The sequence below is a fragment of the Garra rufa genome, chromosome 13 (genome assembly GCF_049309525.1).
Source record: "Garra rufa chromosome 13, GarRuf1.0, whole genome shotgun sequence".
NCBI lineage: Eukaryota > Metazoa > Chordata > Actinopteri > Cypriniformes > Cyprinidae > Garra > Garra rufa.
Window position 1 is genome coordinate 30,324,369 of NC_133373.1, and position 22,673 is coordinate 30,347,041.

The 22,673-nt window shown below is 39.4% G+C and overlaps 1 protein-coding gene across 4 annotated transcripts; it reads right to left on the reverse strand.

Moving 5' to 3' along the window:
- Positions 1 to 84: 84 nt before the first annotated feature.
- Positions 85 to 22,217, reverse strand: tprb (translocated promoter region b, nuclear basket protein). 4 transcript variants are annotated; one of them, XM_073852704.1, is made up of 50 exons: positions 22,067 to 22,217; positions 21,705 to 21,809; positions 21,538 to 21,611; positions 21,347 to 21,443; positions 20,822 to 20,925; positions 20,418 to 20,582; positions 20,199 to 20,291; positions 20,029 to 20,109; positions 19,849 to 19,936; positions 19,599 to 19,736; positions 19,413 to 19,510; positions 19,120 to 19,317; positions 18,909 to 19,016; positions 18,600 to 18,829; positions 17,997 to 18,157; positions 17,528 to 17,670; positions 17,214 to 17,362; positions 16,966 to 17,128; positions 16,758 to 16,892; positions 16,528 to 16,668; positions 16,278 to 16,434; positions 15,918 to 16,084; positions 14,956 to 15,108; positions 13,871 to 14,191; positions 13,604 to 13,791; positions 13,346 to 13,493; positions 13,082 to 13,219; positions 11,338 to 11,469; positions 11,107 to 11,237; positions 10,811 to 11,021; positions 10,571 to 10,717; positions 9,776 to 9,974; positions 9,461 to 9,657; positions 9,297 to 9,370; positions 8,974 to 9,170; positions 7,802 to 8,104; positions 7,580 to 7,722; positions 7,418 to 7,498; positions 7,122 to 7,328; positions 6,900 to 7,043; positions 3,295 to 3,382; positions 2,964 to 3,121; positions 2,797 to 2,865; positions 2,598 to 2,683; positions 2,406 to 2,509; positions 2,183 to 2,281; positions 1,901 to 2,054; positions 603 to 715; positions 435 to 524; positions 85 to 303 (listed from the first exon to the last, which is right to left on the reverse strand). In XM_073852704.1, the coding sequence occupies exons 1-50, from the start codon at positions 22,215 to 22,217 to the stop codon at positions 266 to 268; spliced, it is 7,059 nt and encodes a 2,352-aa protein (XP_073708805.1). In that variant the 3' UTR covers positions 85 to 265. The 4 variants fall into 4 exon arrangements, with proteins under 4 accessions (XP_073708805.1, XP_073708804.1, XP_073708806.1 ...); XM_073852703.1 differs by having other exon boundaries at positions 2,598 to 2,686; XM_073852705.1 differs by lacking the exon at positions 2,797 to 2,865 and having other exon boundaries at positions 2,598 to 2,686.
- Between the last annotated feature and the right edge of the window lie 456 nt (positions 22,218 to 22,673).

The following is a 22,673-nucleotide window of genomic DNA, read 5'->3' on the forward strand; positions in this document are numbered from 1 at the left end:
GGGTGAACTATACCTTTAAATGCAGTGGAAAACAACCTTTGATGGTAATGCTGCATCTTTGGAGACAGAATTAAGCACAAAGAATTTCTTCAAAACAATTTTATTGTACGAATGTAAAACTATTAAAATAACATTGATGGATTGCTCAGAGCATTACACTAACGAACCAAACTTAATACATTGACTGAAGCTTTAAAAGAGAAAAAAAAGTATGGCTGTGTTCTTTCAGAGATGTTCATTCAAAATGTGTTTCTCCAGAACTGCTTCACCTGGCAAAACGTCCCCTTACACTTGTGACGCCATCTACAGCAAGAAAGTTGAGAAATGTCAAATCAAACTTGATCATGTTTATTATTACTGTGTTAATAACTAATGTATGAATAAATAAAATATATTTTTGACAAGTGGAAAAAACAAATTGTACATACTCTTACCTCTCTTTACAAAGCTCCTAGAACCACGACCACTTGTCCACTGTCTCCCAGATCCCGTTCTGACTTTAGGAGGCTGAGAGCTGCTTGTGTCTGAGAGTGAAAAGATGCAGAGTTAGTGAAACAGATATGAGATATTCGAGGTTTGTGTAAATTTTAGTGTGTTTGTACCTGCAGAACTAGATGAAGGTTCCTGGCTTGTGGAAGGCAGACTCGCCTCATCTGATGGCTGGGCTGCTTCCTCTGCCTCAGTCTGCGACACAGCCTCAAGTGAAGCTTCAGCACTGCAGAAATATTTATCAGACAGTGTTATCTTAAAATACACATATATAGTTGAGGTCAAAAGTTTACATACACCTTGCAGAATCTGCAAAATGTTAATTTTAGCAAAATAAGAGGGATCATGCACGGTATTTTTTTATTCAGTACTGACCTGAATAAGATATTTCACTTAAGACATTTACAGAGTCCACAAAAAAAGTTGAATTTATAAAAATGACCAGTTCAAACGTTTACATACGCTTGATTCTTAAAACTGTGTTGTGGAGTGATCCACAGCTGTACTTTCTTTTTTGTTTAGTGATAGTTGTTCATGAGTCCCTTTGTGTGTCCTGAGCAGTTGAAGTGCCCGCTGTTCTTCAGAAAAATATTTCAGTTCCCATAAAATAAATTCAGTATTTTTGTGTTTTTGAACCCTTTTCAACAATAACTATGATTTTGAGATCTATCTTTTCACTGAGGACCACTGAGAGACTCCAATGCAACTATTACAGAAGGTTCAAACACTCACTGATCCTCCAGAAGGAATACAATGCATTAAGAGCTGGGAGTGAAAACTTTTTGATTTTGTCTTCTGGGAAAAATGAAAGTATATTTTGTAGCTTCTGAAGGGCATTACTAAATAAAAAGAGAAAGATATTTAGGCAAAATATTAATAATAATTAAAAAAAATGTCCACGTCGTTGTGTTCAAAAGTTTTCACCTCTTAATGCATAGTTTTTCCTTCTGAAGCATCAGTGAGTGTTTGAACCTTCTGTAATAGTTGCATATGGGTCCCTCAGTTATCCTAAGTGTGAAAAGTTTATACGGTCATTGTTGGAAAGGGTTCAAATACCCAAGAATGCTGAAAAACCAAAATATTTGTGTTGGTAAACTTTTAAACAGGGTCATTTTAATAAATTCAACTTTTATTTTCTCTTGTGGATTGTATGTAAACGTCACGTGAAATATTTTATTCAGGTCAGTACTTAAAAAAAAAAAAAAAAAAAAAAAACCTCTTACTTTGCTAAAATAATTAACATTTTGCAGATTCTTCAAGGTGTATGTAATATTTTGACCTCAACTGTACTTCAACTTGTACTCCATTATAGAATCTGTGATCTCTCAATAAATTTAACTTTTTATGGCACAATGAAAGTAAATTGCGATGGCAGCGTTTTGTGTGGGCAGATTTAGGGGCTCATGTTTACCTGTCTCCTGCATCCATGAACATGTCGTCTCGGTCCTCCACTCCACTAGGGCCTGCAGGAGCACTAAGGCCAGGTGTGGAGGTGCTCACCATGGGCACAGACTGAGAAGCATGCTCGATCCCTTCAGATGCAACAGTGTCTGATAAAACAGTAACTGAATGGATAAAAAAAAAAAAGATTAACATTGTAAAATGGTAAGAGGAGAATAAGATATAAAACGGGATACTAAAACCTTTTCGAAATAGCTTATCACTCTATTAGGATGCATGGTTTTGTACGTACCAGGAGCGGAAATCTGTAGTGGTGTTGTGGGCACACTTCGGCCTCCTGACTCCTCCTCATGAGCTCCAAGAAATACAGAACTCTCATACATGCCTAAACCTGAACACACAGATGACGCCATTAAAAATACACCAACCAATATCTGACAGAAACTGCTGTTAGTCATTGGTTTGGAGAAAAAAAAAAAAAAAAAAAAAACACAATCTAAGGTAATGTGTGCTACCTTGTGATGGCAGCTGACCAAGGTCTGAGTGAGAGGAACTAGTCTGTGGGAGGTCATCTGAAGGACCGAATCGAAATCGCGATACACCTGCGACCTGGGGAGAACTTCATACAACAGAAGAAATAAATTATTTGGCTAATTAAAAAAAAAAAAAAAAAGTGAAGAGCGAAGTGTAAAGGCAAAAATACATACTGGATTGCTTCAGCAAATCCATCTGAGCGAGGAAGAGGAAGTGTAGGGGTACTAGGAACCATCCTGTCATCATCCTCATAGAAATGCTGCTGTTGGAAAACCAAGAAAGAAGAATATTAACACACTGAGTTTAATTGACAAGCATTGAAGCTCAGATAAAAACACCACACAACCAATCAAGAACCAATAAGCGACTCACTGCACTACTGGCCATTCCAGAAGTAAGCTGAAGGCCTCGTCCCACTGACTGCCGTCGAACTGGGAGCCGCTGCAGACACATGAGTTTTTTTTTTTTTTAAATGCACATTCCAAGCAACGGCACACTAAGAGCTCTGCCATACAGTACACTGAGACTTTCGCACACACCTGGACTTGAGAAGGGGGTCCCAACTCTTGAATAGGTGGGGGTAAGATGTTTAGACGTGGGGGAAGAGGATGCTGAGGTCTTCTGGGTGATTGAGGGTGAGGTCGAGGGGCAGAGCTGGTGACGGGTGCTTCAAAAACATCCAATGTGCTAGTTTCAACTAAGACGCCACATACAGATGAAAGGAAAATAGAAAGTGTTTTAAAACTTCAAAAATGACTTCATGAAGCTTGAAAGGCTCAATCTTATTCATGGTAAAGACATGGAAAGATCAACATGTCAGACGCTACTACACATCCTTTTCAGACAGATGGTTAAATCATGTTGACTTACAGCTCTGAGAATCTGCCATGCGTTGGGTGGAGTCTGTCGCTCCAAGACTTTCCTCTGTCTCAGTGCCTGGATCTGTGGGATCTGGGCCCTTGAAAAGGATGGCGTGGGAGAGAGGCAGAACAGGGAGAACTAGTCAATTTCCTGAGTATTACATTCTGATTTGCACATACAAAGAGAGCATTTGTCCAAAGCTATTTAGACTCGATTATTAAAAAAATATGGGTAAAGGGGTGTGTAGTCAAACTGAGCCGGTTGCACCAGCTATTCATAAATACATTGCATAACTTCAAGTTGCGGTTGGATCATTAAAATGTCATGAGACACCTCACATCGGAAACTTACGCTGACACAAACTCCTCTGAAGTTCAGTTCAAACTTGAGTGTTTATGCTCCATTAAAACCACGTGTCTACTAGGGCTTTGTAAATGGAATCGAAGAACTGACTCACTTTCAATTTATGACTGCATCCCAACCAATGGTTAATTGAAATGAGAAAAGGAATTTACTGAACGTTAATTTATAAGGGGCTTTCTCACCACGTAGATCTAAGAACTAGCCAGCATTGTGGTTCCTAGAAAAACAAGGCCGTTTTCCTGGTTGCATTCACATCGGCAGCAGGAACTCTCCGACAGCGAAGTCTTTAAACACGGCATTTACAAACGTCAACAACCGGTGAACGAAGGGCGCCGTGATCGGAACTGCTTTTATTGTGTGACATGGACATAAACGCACAATTTAGGCAACTGAAAGAGCACAAAATTGGGCTGACATCATTTTCCATGCACATGGCATATTAAAAATGCTGAGTAGCTGCTGTTTCACATGCATTTGAACCAATCGGTGTACACTTACGTCACTGGTACTTCCTATAGAACTGTTATAGACCCTATTCTGAATTAGAAGCTAATTTAGTTCTTCCAAAAGGAGTTCCTAGAACTAAAACTGTTCCTAGTTACTGGGGTGTGAACACACCAAAAAGCAGGAACTTCTGCCAATAGTTCTTGGAACTATGAAAAGGTTCTTCCGTTGCGAAAGCCCCTGTAGATATCTATTCACAGCAAGGAAATTTCATTATTTCTTTAGCACAGGCTTTGCAACAAAAGCATTCACACCACAAAGTTCTAGGAACTAGTCTGGGTTCCTGCAGATTTGAAGTGAAATTTTATACTTTTAAAGACCTTTTTAATGCCACCTTATATGAAATTTAAGACCTAAACCTGTAATGTAAATACACTTTATATTACATACATATGTAATATTTAATGTGTTTGATGTAAAAAGAAAACTACATTTCATTGCTGTCATGAATGATATTTATTATTACAATATACAGTGAACTTTTCATATCAGGAGACAATATCCCACACAACATATCCCCACAAAAGGTACCACATCACTGAGATTTTAGTGGTGTAAACAATTTATTTGAAGCAATATTTTCAGTGTTCTATTAGCTTTTACATAAATCAGATTTTTTACATTTATAAAGACCTGTTTTTTTTACTTTTTAAATGTATGCTTCACCTTTCATGTCAAATTACAATTTATCAATAAATTCTACAGAGCCATTACCAGTCAGATTAAATAATTTACACTACAAAATTACAACTGCAATTGATAATGTTATGAGATTAATGTTTTAAATACATTTATGATATATAATATACAAATAAGAAATGCTGGGGGGAAAAAAGCATACTTTTAAACATACTAAACTATCAGTAGGTGGCAGTAAGTCACTTAACGAGAGAGCATTAAGTGTTTCATAAAACTGACTATTTAAATAAAACTCTGAATCATTCAGTAACATCATTCAGTGTTGCTTGGAGGATGTGCTATACTTCTGTGATCCTTGTTTGGAACTATGTTCGTTGGTGAAACAATATTTACTGTTTTGTTCTGTGTCTAAAATGTAAGTAACTTAAGAACTACTTGACTAACTACATGTTTATTGAACTAAAATCAATGTAACATCTGTAATCATTAATATATTTGACGAAATAGCTCCCTATGTTACTGACTTATATCACTTTATAAATAAATTACACATTTTGAAAATTTACCTGTTACTACCACGAGGGGAGAAAAAATTAAATAAAATCTTCGGTCTGTCCAATGATTGTAAACAGTCATTATGTCCATCAGACTTAAGGTATTTTAGCGATAATGTGACTAAAAATATTTAAGACCAATCAAATCTGAATTTAAGACATTAAGACTTTAAGGACCCCTGGGAACCCTGCAAGCCAGCATGGTGGTTCCTAGAGAACCAATTTGAGCCCTTGAGCCGTTATTCTGGTTGCAACCGCACCGCCAGCAGGAACTTTAAAGCAGCAGACAGCACATCTTTATTTGCGGAATTTACAAACGTTAACCGGTGAACGAAGGGCTCTGTGATCAGAACTGTTTTTGTTGTGACATGGGTTTCGTGACAGTGGAGATGGAACGTAAATGCACAATTTACGCAACTGAAGGAGCAAAAAGTTGGGCTAAGAGTCTAAATCTCCTATGACAACTTGTAGGTAAATGTCATTAACACCGTTTTTAATGTTCCATGTACTTGGAGTTTTAAAAATGCCGGATAGCAGCTGTTTCATATGCGTTTGGCCAATCAGTGTACACTTATGTAACTGGTAGTTCCTATAGAACTATTTAAGAAGTAGTAGCAATTTAGTCCTCCAATGGAGTTCCTAGTTCCTGGGGTGAACATGCCAAAAAGCAGGTACTTCTGGCAACAGTTCTAGGAACTATGAAAAGCAGGGGTGTTCAAACTTGGTCCTCTAGGTCCAGTGTCCTTTAGAGTTTAGCTCCAACCCCAATTAGATACATAAACCAGCTAATCAAGCTCTTACTAGGCATGCTAGAAACTTCCAGGCAGGTGTGTTGAGGCAAGTTGGAGCTTAACTCTACAGGATATCAGCCCTCTGCAGTATATTGGCCAGGATTTTCACCCCTGATGAAAAGGTTCCTCCTCTACGAAAGCCCCTACAGATACCCATTGACATAAAAGAAATTTAATTATTCCATTAGCACAGTGTGGTTTCTAGAGAATCAATTTTTCCCCCTCAAGCAGCAACCAACAGCGACGTCTTTATTCACAGCATTCACAAATGTCAACAACCGGTGAATGGAGGACGCCTTGATCTGAGCTGTTTTTGTTGTGTGTCATGGGTTTCCTGATAACAGAGATTAAATGTAAACACACAATTTAGATGATTAAAAGAGCACAAATCTGCCCAAATCTCCTATGACAACTTGTAGTCTTACATATCATACATAACAGGTAGCTAAATGCAGTTATTGCCGTTTTCCAGATTTGCAGAGTAAGTATTTTTACACAGCTTTTTAAAAATGCCAGGTAGCCTGTTTCTCCCATGCGTTTGGCCAATCAGCACACACACTGATAGTTCCTATAGAACTGTTTTAGATCCTACTCTAAAGTAGGGCCTAATTTAGCTCCTCAAAGTTCCTATATGGGTAATTCAGGCTAAAAACAAAATATATTAACAAAACCACACCTACAGCAGTTTCTTTAAATGTAATTTTAAATTGAGGAAACTACATTCTCAATTGAATTCTTATTGGGGCACATTTCTGGTGTATACCTCTGTATCGTCTCCCTCGTAGGCCTCATTGCCATCTCTGCTGCCGCTCCCTTCATTGCTGTCTTCTCCCTCTTCCCCAATACCGCCATCCTCCTCATCGTCATCATCTTCCTCCTCCTCTTCCTCATCCTCCTCCTCATAATCCTAAAGTAGTAAAAATCAGTTTATATAATAGTATTAAACATCACTAAATTTCAGCTTCGATGTAGTGTGACTACATACTTGCTCTTCTTCCTCCTCCTCCTCAGATTCCTCTTCGTGGTCTCCCTCACTATCTGTGTCACTAACAATGACTATGACATGATGATCAGGCTCCTCCGGGCTTCGATGGATCTCAGAGGGATGGGGCAGAAGTCGGTCTCCAGGAACAGACTGAGATGGTCCTGGTTCCTCATCCATCTCTTCCAAAGTAGCATAGCTCTCCAACTCCTTCACACAGACATGCATTTTTATTGGTTTCACACTTCTGCTGTCTGAATACAAATAGGAAGTTTCTACACACATCCTCTTACTATTACCTGTCCAGCGTCAGGAGCCTCCTGGCTCTCACCTGGTACAACGCTCTCAGCCTCAGTGCTGTCTTCAGCCAACATCTCTTCCTGCAATGCATAATCTGTTATTTTGTTGCACAAGACCTAAAATGCTTCAGTTAAATTAAAGATTTTATTTATGAATCTTACCTCCAGACCTACTCTATGAATGCGAACCCTCTTGCAAATGGGGGTGTCATTGGGCTCATCCTGGGACTGTGTGTCAGCAGACATGCTCTCTTGTTCCTCTTCACGGGGGCGTTTGCTCAAGGCACTACTAGGAGATGCGGACACTACAAGAGGATGCAGCATTAGAAATGATCTTTCGAGTGAGGTGCTGTAACTGTATCTGGTTGACTTAATTTATATTACCTGCACTGGCACTGCTAGTGCTAGCGGTGGCACTCCATATCCCTGTGGATGTAGAAAGAGGCCTGTCTAACTGTGAGGTTGGCAGCATTACAACGGCTGGAGGTTCCTGATTGGATGGTTCAGCAGGGGGTTGGGTTTGTTGCTGAGTGGGCTGGATGAACGCAGTGGCCTGGTTCTGCTGTTGAACGTTCAGCAGAGGTTGAGCCAGGGTGGTCTGAACATTAGGGCTGGTAGACCGCACTGAACCGCTGGCACTGCCATACACAGTCACATGCTCAAGCGGGGCCTCGGATGACTGCATGGCTGCAAGGTCAAGGGAGTAAAGATAAAATCCATTTGTTTGCACACGAGTGTTGTTACTGTTTAAGAGATAGTTCTCCCAAAAATAAAGATTAAAAAAAGATAGTTTTGATGAAAACAGAGAGCTTTCTAGGTAGTACGGACATCGTTAAGATAAATAGTCCATGTGACATCTGTGGTTTAACATCAATTTCATGAAGATTCAAGAATTGTTGAATAAAGTTGATATTTTAGTTTTCTTTGCACAAAAAGTATTCTCATAGCTTCATAACATTACAGTTGAACCACTGATGTCACATGGGCTATTTTAACAATGCATGCACCTTTTGGGGGCCTTGGGGGTAGTTGAGTTACTGTCAATGCAGGGTCAGAAAGCCTTAGGATTTAATAAAAAATACCTTAATTTGTGTTCTTTTACAGTTTTTGAATGACATGGTGACTAATTAATGACAGAATTTTCATTTTTGGGTTAACTATCCCTCTACGTAAAAATATTAAAGCTGTTTTTTGTTAAAAGAAATAAAATAAACACTTAATGAAAAAACATACATTTAAAAATGTTTCTTGGCAACTAAGATAAAAAAAAAAAGATATATCTACATAGAAAAACAACCTATTTTCTATACTTTTTTTAATCAGATTATTTTTATATTACACTTTTATATTTTATAATGCTTTTATTTTAATTGCAAAGTTTTTTTAATGTCTACATAGTTTTCATAAAATCTGTTTTAGTACAAAAATGAGCTAATATTGTTTTAGTTAATACATTTAAAGTTACATTTTTCAAAATATTTTCTTTTAGTTAATGTTTACTTCAAAAATATTTTTAAGTTTTTAGTTTTAGCTAATGATAACAGTCCAACACTTACGCTCTTGGCTCTCCACCTGTGTGGTTGGCATGACTGTGGCAGTGGGTGTCGGGGTGGGCACTGGAGCAGGAGTGATCATGGGTTTGATGCTGGCCCTCGGGGTGGATTTGTTTCCTGGAATGGCTGGAGGCTTGCTGGGGGTTGCTGCCAGTGGTGTGGGCTTTATGTTGGCAGTTGGAGGCTCTGAAGTGCTTGCACTATAAAAGCAACAAAGTAGAGAGGCTTGACTTGTAGAAAGGCCATTTTTGTAAATGAGACAACTGACTACTAGCTAAATGTGTAGGTGAACATGCACTGCCCACCACCCCTCATAAAATACTGACCTTCCTCTTTCTGCCACTGGTGTGGACTTCAGAGAGATCTGTCGCTGTTCCGTTGTCCTTTGCGGCTCCTGGGTCTGAAGACAGAAGAGAAACTAGATTAAAAACTTAAAACATTTAAACTTGTTCAGCTATAACTTTGCAATTGGGCGACTATGCAGTGTTACCTTGCTGGATCCCTGCTCTGGAGGCTCATCTCTCTGTTCTCCATGTCTCTCCTGCTGCTCGCGGAGGTCTCGCAGCTCCCTTTCCTGTCTGCTCAGACGCCCCTCGTACTGAGACTTTAGTGCACTCACTCGCACATCCAGTTCCTCTTTTTGTTGCTTCAGCTCTTCATTTTCTTTCTGGAGTTGACCTTTCACACCTTGAATTAGAGGTGAAAGATTTAAATACTGAAAGGAAACTAACACGGGCCACAAACCTCAGTGTCAAACTAACTAGAAGAGAAAGATTATTCATTTTAAAATATGGTAAATTCTTACCAGTAAGCTGACTGATCTTCTGCTTAGCCATTAAAATGGCCTTCTTGGTCCTCTCCTCCTTTTCAGTCAGCTGCTGTTTGAGTCGCTCCTCCTGAGACGATTTCTCCTGAAGCTCCTGCCGGAGACGCGATAGCTCTGCCTGTAGACGAGCGGCCTGTTCCTGTGCACTGCGTGCCTCTGCGTCCCGCTCACCTACAGTCTGCAAAGGAAAATAGAAACCTCAAACCACGAGCATCGCATTTCAAAAAGTACCCAATCATTTGAGTCTGATCTTTAAATATTGTGCTGTGCATTTCAGTGCAGACTGTTTTTGAATGAATAATATCACAAGTTTTGATCAATAAATTTAAAGGGATAGTCTACCAAAAAATTTAAATTCTGTCATTAATTACCCTCATGTCATTTTAAACTTGCAAGACATTCGTTCATCTTCGGAACACAAATTAGCATATTTCTGATGAAATCCAAGAGCTGCCTGACCCTCCATAGACAGCAAGGGTCCTACCACGTTCAAGGTCCAGAAAGGTACCAGGAATTTCAACAAAATAGTCCATGTGACATCAGTGGTTCTACTGTAATTTTATGAAGCTACAAAAATACTTTTTATTGCGCAAAAAAAACTAGAATAACTTTATTCAACAATTCTTCTCTTCATCACCTTAGGACCCTTGCTCTCAATGGAGTGTCAGAGAGCTCTTGGATTTAATCAAAAATATCTTAATTTGTGTTCCAAAGACAAACGAAGCCAAGAAAAAGCGGGGGGGTCAAAACCCTTAAACCAGGCAGTTTACTTACTCTATTGAGATTCTCCAAACGTCCTTCCAGTTCCCTTGTCTTGTTCTCTGATTGGTTGAGGGACTCTTTGAGGGCCTGAAGTTCTTGAGCTGATGCCTGCTGTGCCTCTTGATCTTGGGCCGGTGCAGATGCTGCTGCAGCTACCAACTGCACAAATAAAATAAACCTGATTAAATCAGACCTCCACTCCAAACACATTTGCAAATTCAAATCACTTTCTTAGTCATAAACCCTGCACACCTTGTCATATTCAACCTTGAGCTCTTCGTACTGGGTTTTGTAACGTCGTCCAATCTTTTTAACTTGTGTGATGGTTTTCAGTTTCTCCTGGATGTCCAGATTTTTGGCCTCCTGGTCTTTCTTCAGGTTGTCCCTCTCCACCATCACTTTCCCTAAGTTCTCTCTTAGGTTCTGCACCTGGGATTGCAGCATAGTCAAAGAGCCACTGCTCCTGCAGAGAGAAAGAAAAAGCTACATGCATAAAATAGCCAATACAAAAATAAAGACATCCAGTGAAGGTAGAGAAGTGCTTTAACCTGACAGCTTCAGCTTTGAGCCGATTAGTCTCGTCAACAAGCTGCTGGATGCGTTTGACATGCGTTTCTCTCTCAGAGTGCATCCGCTTGTACTCCTCTGGGTCAGTGTCCTTCTGCTGGCTCACCAGGTGCTAAAAGCCATAATAAATTGATGAGAACCAAGTCATTTTCACCAATGACAAATACATAGTTTTTGAAGGCAACACCTCAAGATACACTCAAACTTCTGACCTGAGTGCGAGCTTTCCAGCGTTTGATATCTTCTTCCAGAAGTTTCTTCTCTGCCTGGAGCATACCACTCTTCTCACTCAGCTCTGCATTGGACTCTTGCATGGGGAAGATGTCTGACTCCAATTTACGCACCTGTAAACCAAAAAACAGCCAAGTTATTATTATTTTTAAGCAAATACATTAGGTCTGTCACTTATGGTTATTTTGATAATCTAGTAATCGGTTGCTTATTCTGACGATTAATCAAGTAATTCAAATTCATGTACGTTATGCATTATAACAAATGCCTGACGAGGGCACAAACGGCCTGACGATTGTTTTTACATTTCACTGGATGATCCAATCCTTGTTTAATATTTCACTAAACTACATTTAATTCCACTTAATCTTTAATATTTGGCCATTTCTTTACACAGAAATGCCACAGCCAGTGTAATTTCTTGAATATAAAAATATGAGGTTTTAAACTTATTTTGAAATTGCGATGAACAGTTAGCATATTTAGAAAGATGATGTATTCTCCTGTGTTTGCATTGGTTTATAAATAATTTCCCCAACACATTTGATGAAATGGTACACGCTGCGTTCCCACATAAAGTGCATATATTAAACCCACATATTTAATGAAATCATATATCATGCAGCCTTGGAAAACAATGCGTTTTTTGGATTTTCGTCAGTGGAACGCACCATTTCCGGTATTTTTCCGGTTACTCGAAATGGGCAAATTGCAGGTGAGGACTTTTTAAAATAGAGTACTCGAATCGAGGAACTGTGCCACCTCTAAAATACAGGTTACATTTTATTAAATTTTAAAAGTGCACATATCACTTTTGTTACATGTCAAGTAACATACACGCATAATTATGCACATAAAAACCTTAAAGGAGAACTCCGGTGTGATTTTGACCTAAAGTGTATTGAATCATGATATCTCATGCATATCTCATCTCGGTTTGTGTCCTGCTGTCCGAAATCTGGGGTCAGTTAGCCGATGCTCTCAACAGGTTGTCAATGGGAGTCAACAGGGCATCGGAATAGCCATGTAAATAAATCACTGTTTTACGCCATTTACGAGTCACAAAGTAGCTCCACACTTCATTGGTAGACTTCCAAGGGCCCTGACATTTAAAACGAGACATTGAGAACTCAGAAAAAGCACCGGTAGTTTATTTACAAGAAGATTTATACAGACAGTACCTGGAAGAGAAAATCCGGTCGCCGCCATCTTGAACTTAGTCACGATAAGTCGAGTGTCGAGCACCAAGGAATTTATCAGGTTATCAACTTATCAGGTTGTAGTTTCCTTCGTGCTCGACACTCGACTTATCGTGACTAAATTTAAGATGGGGGCGACCGGTCTGTTCCTGGTGGAAAATGTCTGTATAAATCTACTTGTAAATAAACTACCGGTGCTTTTTCTGAGTTCTCAATGTCTCGTTTTAAACGTCGGGGCCCTTGGAAGTCTACCAATGAGGTGTGGAGCTACTTTGTGCCTCGTAAATGGCATAAAACAGTGATTTATTTACATGGCTATTCCGATGCCCTGTTGACTCTCATTGACAACCTGTTGTGAGCATCGGCTAACTGACCCCAGATTTCGGACTGCTGGACACAAACCGAGATGAGATATGCAAGGTACGTTCACACTCGGTATCATGATTCAATACACTTTAGGTCAATATCACACCGGAGTTCTCCTTTAAGTGTAAAGTATTCATTTTAAAGCAGTATTTCAACTTGCCTTGTCTTGAGTATCCTGCATCTCTTTTTCCAGTTTCTCCTTCTCCTCCCTCAGCATCTTATTGGTCTCCATTAGCACATTCATTGTTTCCGTCTTCTTCATCAGCTCATCATGCTGGGCCAATGTCTTTGCAGTCACCTTTAAACAATTAAACAGGCTGAGTAACAGGCATAGGCAAAAGGAAAGTACAGGGCAGATAACTAAGGCAGTTAACTAGTACAGCTAGTATCAGGAATAAAAAACAACAATAAAGTATGCACCAACCTGCATCCTCTCTCTCTCCGCATTCAGACTCTCCTTTACGTCCTTCAGCTCTCTCTCCAGATGTTCCACTCTCAGCCTGTGCCTCAGACTCTCACCCTGGACCACCTCAAACCGAGATTCTGCAATCTCCTTCTCACGTCGCACAAACCTGCAAACCACAAAGGAATAAGACACTGTTGAGAAGACTAGAGAAGACTCTACAAGTGTCCTCTCAGCAAAATAAAAATCACTGAAATTCATAACATGTTAGAGAAAGACCTTAGGATCTCCAGGAGCTGCTCCTGAGACTTGCCCTCTTCTGTCAGAGAGACATTGAGTGAACTCTCAGTGGTGGCTCGCTGCAGCTGACTGGCCATTTGTCCACTCAGAGTCTGTATCTGCTCGTGAAGGAGTGTATTCTGCCTTTGCAGCTCCTCACAGCGAGACTCTAGCTTAGACTGCTCCTCCTGATGTGGAGAAAGTAACAAAATTGTGAAAATGCTATTACTACTTCCACAACAACCATTTGTTTCACAATTTCTTTACCTTGATGATCTTCTCTTGCTCTTCCCAAGAAACGCGAGCCTCTAGCAGCTGTGCGCTGGTGCTCTGAACCTTCTCCTCCAGCTGCTGTCTGAGATTAGCTGCCTGCAGAGTCTGTGCTTTGGCAGCCTGCAGTGCTTCCACGTCGGCAGCATGCAGCAACATCTCCCTCTCATACTTATCCTGCGCCTCAGCTGCCATCTTAGCCTGCTCCTGACTGTCAAGGATGGCCTGCTGCTCCTGTGCAGCAGCAACAGCAGCTCTTTCCAGGGCGCTCTGGTGCTCCGACTGCAGGCTGCTAAGAGATTTCCTCAGCTCACTCAACTGTGATAAAGAATCAAGAAATAAATCAAATTGTGCCTCTAAAAAAAAATAAAAAAAAATGTATAAATAAATCGCAATACTGTTCTCTTAGAATGGATAAAAAGAGAGTATTATAGAAAATAAACAATGAATTACATTAAAGGGTTAGTTGAAAACTGACAAGGAAGAGAAGAAACTGTTGAATAAAGTTATTTTTGTTTTCTTGGCACACAAAGTAAAAATGGCCTCAGAACATTACGGTTGAACCACTGATGTCATATTTAATGATGTTCTTACTACCTTTCTGGGCCTTGAACATGGCAGTTGCATTGCTGTCTATGCAGGGCCAGAAAGCTCTTGGATTTAATCAAAAATATCTATGTGTTCTGAAGATGAACGAAAGTTTTGAACGACATGAGGGTGAGTAATTAATGACAAAATTTAAATTTTTTAGGTGAACTAACCCTTCAACATCTATTCATCTATTTGTCCCACCCCAGTAAACGACTGTGTAAACTACTGTGATGGCTGGACTCTGTTTTCAATCTTACAGATGCCAAGAACCCCCAAATAAGATAATCTTTTTGACTAAGATTTATGGTCCCCTAGAAATCCCTTGCGGATCACAAGACCCCAATTTGAAACCCTAAATTGTTTTAGTGCAAAATACCTTAAAAAGTAAAAAAAAGAAGAAAAAAAAAGAAAAATGTAGAATGTGCTCTTTAAATCAGAAAGGTCAGAGATCTAATGAGTAAAGACAGTGAGCAGAGGTATGAATTTAATACCTCATGCTCCACAGCAGCAACAGTTTTGTTTTTCTCTTCCAGCAAGCTCTGCTTCTCCTTGTCCGCTTCTAGGAGTTTCTGCTCCAGCTGTTTAAACTGTTCCTGAGATGCCTCCACCTGGGTTTGCACAGATGATCGCACCTGCTCTGTTACCTAAAAGTGGAAAGACACATAGGATTTTTTTTTATTATTTATTTTACAAATTCAATCAAATAAAATATTAAAATTAACCATATTTACACTACCACTCAAAGGTTTTTGGACAGTAAGATTTTATGTTTTTAAATAAGTCTCTTCTGCTCACCAGGACTGCATTAATTTACTCCAAAATATAGCAAAAGCAGTAATATTGTGTACTATATTTACCATTTAAAATAACTGCTTTCTATTTGAATATATTTTAAAATGTAATTAATTCCTGTGATCAAAGCTAAATTTTCAGCATCATTACTCCAGTCTTCAGTGTCACTTGATCCTTCAGAAATCATTCTAGTATGCTGATTATTATTATTACCAATATTTAAAACAGATGAGTACATTTTATCAGGATTCTTTGATGAATAGAAAGATCAGTATTTATCTGAAATTAAATGCTTTTGTAACATTATACACTATATCATTTAAAAGCTTGGAGTCAGTATAATTTGTTTTTTTGGCAAAGAAATTATAGAAATTAATACTTTTAATTTAGCAAGGATGCTTTAAATTGAACAAAAGTGATTAAAAAACGTTATTTTAAATATTAACAAATATTTCACAATGTTACAGTTTTTCCTGTACTTTAGATCAAATAAATGCTGGCTTGGTGAGCAGAAGAGACTTCTTTAAAAACATTTAAAATCTTACTGTCCAAAAACTTTTGACTGGGAGTGTACTTAATTTCCATTGTTCTTGTCTTTTTTATGGAAGGTAAAGGGTGTTTAAGAAGAGCATACTATAGTGATTTTTGTCATAACACCAACCTGTTTCTCTTTATCCAGGGACTCCTCTAAGCTAAGACTCATGGCCTTATACTGCTCCATGCTGGCAGTGGTGTTTTTCAGCCGTTCAGCCAGCTCTTCTACCTTGCTCTCAGCCTGCTTCAGCTGGGCACGCAGAGCCTCTATATCACCCTCATTGCCCTGCAGGCCTGGAGAGGAAAAACAAAAACTTCACAAAGAGTCTTTTCCATCAACAATGCTCTGGTCTTTAAAGCTAACAAGGTTGAGCAACCAAACTTGAACAAATAATTTAAAGAATGTTAGGTAAACTTAGCAATATAAACTGTTCGAAGTGGTCTGATACAATGTGAGATTATTCAGGAGATGGATTATTCTACTCACCTGTATGTACTGTAGGGGACATCAGCCGGATCTCTCTGCTACTCATCTGCAGTTTTAGGTTATTAAGCTCGAGTTGGGCAGCACTAAGCTGTTCTCTTGTCCTGTGATACTGGGAAGTCTGTGTCTCCAGCTGCTTCTTAACATCCATCAGCTGCATCTATGATGCAAAGGAATGTCAAAGAGAAGGAAATTATTAAAAGTTCCAAATAAGGGAGGAAAAAAAAAGTGTTGAAAGAGATGTGGCCCTTACGTCTTGATTGCGTGCCAGCAGGTGCTTCTGTTCCACCTCATTCTCAAGTCTCTTCTGGAGCTGAGTGATTTCTCGCTCCTGCTTCTCAATCTGAGTAGTCAGCCGTTGTCTGGTCTCCGTCTCAGAGCGCTCTAGAGTTGCCTGCAAAATTTATTTACGGACAAAATAAGTTCTCAAAACATCCCATGTAAGGATTAGATTGTTTGAGTTACTTCCTAAAAGCATGTCACCTGTATTGATTTGAGGTTGGTCAGCAGCATGTTCTGGCCAAGCTGTTGGGCCTGGAAGGACTCTTTTTCCTGGGTCAGTCTGATCTCCACCATCTTCAACATGTTTCTCTCTTTACGCAGGTTCTCTGCTTCAGACTGAAAGAGAAACATCATTAGACTAACAGTGGTCAGAGACACTTGCGCTTGAGTGAATGAACCAATAAGACACCTCAGCATTGGAGAGTTTCTCAGCTGCTGATCGCAGGTCCTGGGTGAGGGTGTGTATGGTCTGTTCACTCTGCTGAATTGCTGCAGCCTGTTTCTGAGTCTTCTCATTCAGAGAGGCAATCTCCTTACGGTAGCCCTCAACGTTATCCTGGAGCATCTCATACCTGAAATACGCATCACATAAAACAAATTATTGATTCTACATTTGAGAAAAACCATGAAGACGGAAAGAATTGTATGAGTGGATACCGTTTAGAGGTGAACTCCAGCTGTGTGGAGATCTTCATGTTTTCAGAGCGGAGCTCAGTCACTTGATCCTGCAATTTCTCGCTTTGCTCAGTAAAGGCTTTTTCAGACTCTGTTTTTTCCTTTTTATAGGCCACGAAGACTTCCTGAAGCTGATAAAAGAAACAAACAAACAAAAAATCTTACCAATCCTAAACTTTTGAACAGTTTATGCTCGATGTAAGGGTATTAAAGAAGTTTTTAGTCTCAATGTCAGCAATGGAAAAACAAAAAACAAAACACTGTTAGGAGTGGACAGCCTGCTCCGTCCGGCCTACCTGCTTCAGTGCAGCCTTGGCCTCTACTGACTCAGTGGATTCTATCGCTGTTGCAACCAGTCCTGTAGGGGTGCCTGCAGTGGGTGTGACAGATGGAGAACGGCGAGGGGTGGAGGTCAGCATAAGCTCCTCATTACCAGCACCTGCCACAGCAAAAGATTGTAAAACTTCAATCATCTACATAAAACTTTTCTATTAAGACGTCTTATAGTGTCTTGAATATTCACAATAATTGCAATGGCAATACAGACTAGACCAGTGGTTCTCAACTCCAGTCCTCGAGGCCCACTGCTCTGCACATTTTGTATGTTTCTGAGTCTGACACACTCAGTTCAGTTCATGAATCTTTCTTCTAATGAGCTGATGATCAAAATCAGGTGCCTTAAATGAGGAAGACATACAAAATGTGCATAGCAGTGGGCCCCGAGGACTGGAGTTGAGAAACACTGGACTAGACTAACAGACTTACCCTGTGGGAAGGTGACTCCAGTGGCCTGGGTCAGAAGCATGCGGAACATATCCCTTTGTCGAGCCACAGCGTCAACCTTCTGCAGATCCTGCGTTCTCTTTTCCTTCAGCTGCTCCAACTCCCGCTGAAGCTCCTCAAGATATTTCTCCAACTCACTGCGTCTGAACACACAAAAAGCATTGTTTTCTCAGTCAATACTTAATTTGATATTAGGCTGACAGATCCATTAAAAAAAATATTTCAATTCATGGTTCATGTCTTGCTTTCTTCAGTCAAAAAAAAAATTAAGGTCTTTGAAGAAAGCATTCCAAGATTTTTCTCTATATAGTGGACTTCAATGGGAGCCAACAGGTTGAAGGTCCAAATTCCAGTTCCAATGCAGCTTCAAATGACTCTCCCAGCTGAAGAGTAAGGATCTTATCTAGCTATATTTTCCACAAACACTCATCTTGCAACCCAATGGCTCCCAATGAAGAACATTTTGCTCAAAAACCTTACTGTCTATTCGACTGGAAAAAGAAAGACATAAACATCTTGGATGACAGATTATAGTGAAATTTATATTCTGAAAGTGAACTAATTCTTTAAATCTCTCACACTTACTTCATGGTGTCTCCCTCCAACTCATCCTTCTCCTTTTCCTCACTGAGGTCTCTGAGTGCTACTAAGAGTCGCTGGTTCTGCTGCTGCAGCTCTTCAACGTTGCGGAAGGTGACCAGGTGTTGAGAAATCACCTCTGAAGTGCTGCTCACATCTGCAGAACACACCTCATCCTCTTCACGCATCACATGGTTACCACGTGCTTCCTCCAGCTCAATAAGGAGGACCCGCACCTGAGATATCGAAACAGGTTTATAGATTTTTTTTTCTCTCTTAAGAAATTGATGCCCAAGCTGTGACATCAGTCATCACCTGTTGAGCCATGTCAGCAAGTTGCACCTCAAACCTCTGGTTATCTCTCTCCAACAAAGATGCGCGTTTGTTGCTTTCATCTGCTTCTTTCTGCAAGCGGTGGACCTCCTGAACGATCAGTGACATTTTTTTAGATTCGTTTCATAAGCAGTATGTATTGGCAGTGTAAAACATAACAGGGCTTTTTATTTCTAAAAGACTCCATTCTCACCGTGACAGCTTGCTCCAGTTTAGCAGAGAGACTGGAAACAGACTTTTGCACGCGCTCAAACTCCTCTCTCTGCCTCTTCAGAATAGGTGCCTTTGCTTCCATCTCCTGCACAATGTCATCCAGGTATTTGTGCAGTCGTTTGTTCTCTAGTTTCACCCGTTGTAACTGTTCTTGAGTCTCAACATAAGCTGTATATATCTACACAAAATAGGAGAAGGTATATTGAAACTGAAAAAAGCTTCGGTTAATATGAACAATGCACTAGTATCACAAATCAGAATGCAGGTCAGTACCTCTGTAAGTTTCATGCCTGGTTTGATGATTTTGGCAACTGCAGCTGCTGTGGGAGACATTGTGGTCACATGCTCCTCTGTAAGAATTGAAGAAGTTCCTGGAATGGCGACCAAACAAAAAAAGCAACAAAATTACAATTCCTACTTCACATGATAGAAGCTAAAGAAATAAGTGGTGATACTGACCTCTGTGTTTGTCAGACAGCAGCTCATTTGCATTGTCCAGCTCCTTCTCCTGGCTGCTTATTTTCTCTTTCAGTTCAGTGATTTCTTTGTCCTTACAACTCTCCAGCTCTGCCATCCTCATCTCCAGAGCTTTATGTGCTGTTCAGAGTGGACAAGACATATGTAAATACACACAAGCATCAACATTAGTTTTTTTTAATGGTCCTCATGATTGTCAACATGCATGTGTCTGACCAGTAGAGTCACTTACCCTCTCCAGCTTCTTTAAGCAGCTTGTGAAGTTCATCAACAGCTGTGCTTAGCTCCTCACTTTTGGCCTCTGCATCAGCTGCAGCTCCCTGTGAATCATCAACAGAATTTAGAATTACCTTGAGTTATTTATGAATTACTTTAATCATATACTTCAATTCTTCAAGTATTTAAAACTTACCTTATACAAATTTGAAAGTTTAATGTTGGCATTGAGCTCATTACTGAACTTCTCCTCCAAACTGGCTTGCTGTTCCTTTGCCTAAAAGCACAAAATATGTCCAACAGATTATGAAGAATTCTAAAACGCCATTCAGCTGATAAATTTAGCGTTGGATGTCATTGTCTTACCTCTCTCATCTTGGTGATCATCTCCTCTGCTTGCCTCTGAAGGTTCTCATTGGACGCCTTCAGACTGGTCACCTGATCTTGAAGGCAGGCAATCTACACAGGTACCAAGAGATTATTAGCACATGGGCTGAGAACTTATACAACACATTTCAAAGCATATCAGCTATCTCGTGATAGCTTAAAACACATTTAATTCTAATAAAAAAGTGTGTGAAGTACTTCATCCTCCTTGTTGTTAAGGTTGCATTGGAGCTCCAGGATCTCATTGCCTTTCTGTCTGGAAAGCGTCAGCAGCTCTTCACTCTTGGCCTTCAGCTCAGTATTCAGCCAGGTCACCTGACCCTGGAGTAGATCTTTCTCCTGCTCCATTCGTTTCTCTTTATACTGGAAGATGAACAGTGTCAGCATATCAAAAATCAGTGTTTAAGGGCCTGGTATAAAAATGCCAGTATGTTACACACAACAAAGAAAACTGTGGATGACAAATGCATCAAGACACAAGGTTGATCTAGATCAACACTGATCTAGATTAAATTAAATAGTCAGTATTCATGCAGATAATGATACAGGTATCAGATTATAGTGGATTCCTATGAAAATAGTGTGATTTTATTAAATTTTACCTTGATTGAAACCTCAGTGGATTCTGACTCATCCAGCTTGAGCTGAAGCTGCATTCTCTCTGCATTGACTTCCACCAATCTGTCATTAAGACGCTTCAGGTCCTCTAAAAATAAGATAAATAAAAATAAGTATATTATACACTACCGTTTAAAAGATTGGGGTCTGTATTTATTTTATTTTATTATATATTTTTAAAATGAAATACACTTTTAATCTGCAAAACATTTAATTCATCAAAGGTTACAGCAAATACATCTATAACAACACAAAATGTTTATTCTAAATAAATGCCTTTTTATTTAACTTCCTTTTCATTTATAAAATTTTATTTGAGTGCATTATAAAATACACTGAAATTGAAAACAGTTATTTTAAGTTGTAATATTGCAAAACGAGGTTGCTTTTTACTGTATTTTTGTTCAAACAATGTATGTGAACAAGCAGGTCAAGGCAAAACCTTCAAATTTCATATAAGCTGTGAAAAATTAGTTTTTATTAATCATATAAAAATGCTTATTAATCACCGCTTTGCTGTTCCATCTCCTGGGATCTCCTTTCCAATGTCCGCACAAGCTCTCGTTTTTCTGCCTCAAGCTCATCTTTGGCTTTAGAAACTTCATTCTACACAAAGGCACAATTTCACCTCTTCAGAATCACAATCAAGACAAGACACAGAAGTTCTCCTCTATCAAACTATTATTTGATCTTTCATTACCTGTTGTGATTCTAGTTTGCTGTATGAAGACGTTTGCTCCTTATTTTTCTCTCGAAAGCATTTCAACTCATCCTCTGTAAAAAGAACGACAAAAGTACAACTACAACATTAAATCCATTCTTTTCAGAATGAATTAAAGAAGAGGTGTTTGACTCCCACCTCCTTACCTAGTTTGCAGTAATCTTCTTTCAGTATCTGATGCTCTTGCGTCTGGGACACAAACTGAGCCTGACTCTCTGCAAACCTCTTCTCGATGTCAAAATACGTTTGTTCTATATGGAAAAAAAGCATAACAGAACGAATCAACAAGCATGCACACAAGCCTATGGTAATAAACATAAATAGAAACGTTTACTGTTAAACTGAAAGTTTATGCAATAATTGTAACATATTTTCACTACATACAGTTTGTAGAATAATATATCCAAAGGGAAAAACAAAGCTTAAAAACGATAATGAAACACAGGCCTCGTTCTCTGTCCGTGGCTATAAACAGTGCATGTTATCTATTAAAACAGCATAACCTTACCATTATCCACACGATATTGCTCCTGCTGTGCCTTCAGACAATCAACTTCACACTGCTGTTCAGAAATATACTTCTCTAACTTCGTCAAGACAGTTTTGGGAAGTTTTGATATCTCCGACCGCTCCAATATCTGCTGCAACACAGCCGCCATTTTTTCGTTGCAATGGCTCCTCCTCCTCGGCGTCAAACGTAAACGTGCTTATTACTATTTCCTGTGGGCGCCAGATGGCTTTGAAATTCAAGTCATTTAGGAGATTTTGTACGCTATAACAGTATAATCGTTTAAACGTCGTCTAATTCCAAAACATGTATTAATGAAATACAAAAGAAAATCGATCGTGTACCTTTTGTAATGTTTCGCTTTCTAGTAATCACAAACGACTGTGATTGGTCCAGCCTGAGCAGCGAAGAGAAAAGTAACGTGAAAACCGCATCTACGTCATAGAAGTATCCTGTTAATCCAAAACAGTTTGACACTGCGTTTGGTGCTATCCTGAATAATGTAATTATGTTATTTAAGGGCTGTAACAGTGCTTTGACAAGTCTGAAATGCCTCTCCCAGACCCGGTTGCCACGCATGTAGGTAACCTATGTTTTAAATATACAT

Coding starts and splice junctions, on each gene's coding strand:
- tprb (XM_073852703.1), bottom strand. CDS start 22,217: ATGGCGGCTGTGTTGCAGCAGATATTGGAGCGGTCGGAGATATCAAAA. Junction 20,292..20,417: donor TTAACAACAAGGAGGATGAA/GTACTTCACACA, acceptor GTACCTGTGTAG/ATTGCCTGCCTTCAAGATCA. Junction 11,470..13,081: donor TGCAGGATACTCAAGACAAG/GCAAGTTGAAAT, acceptor TTTGGTTTACAG/GTGCGTAAATTGGAGTCAGA.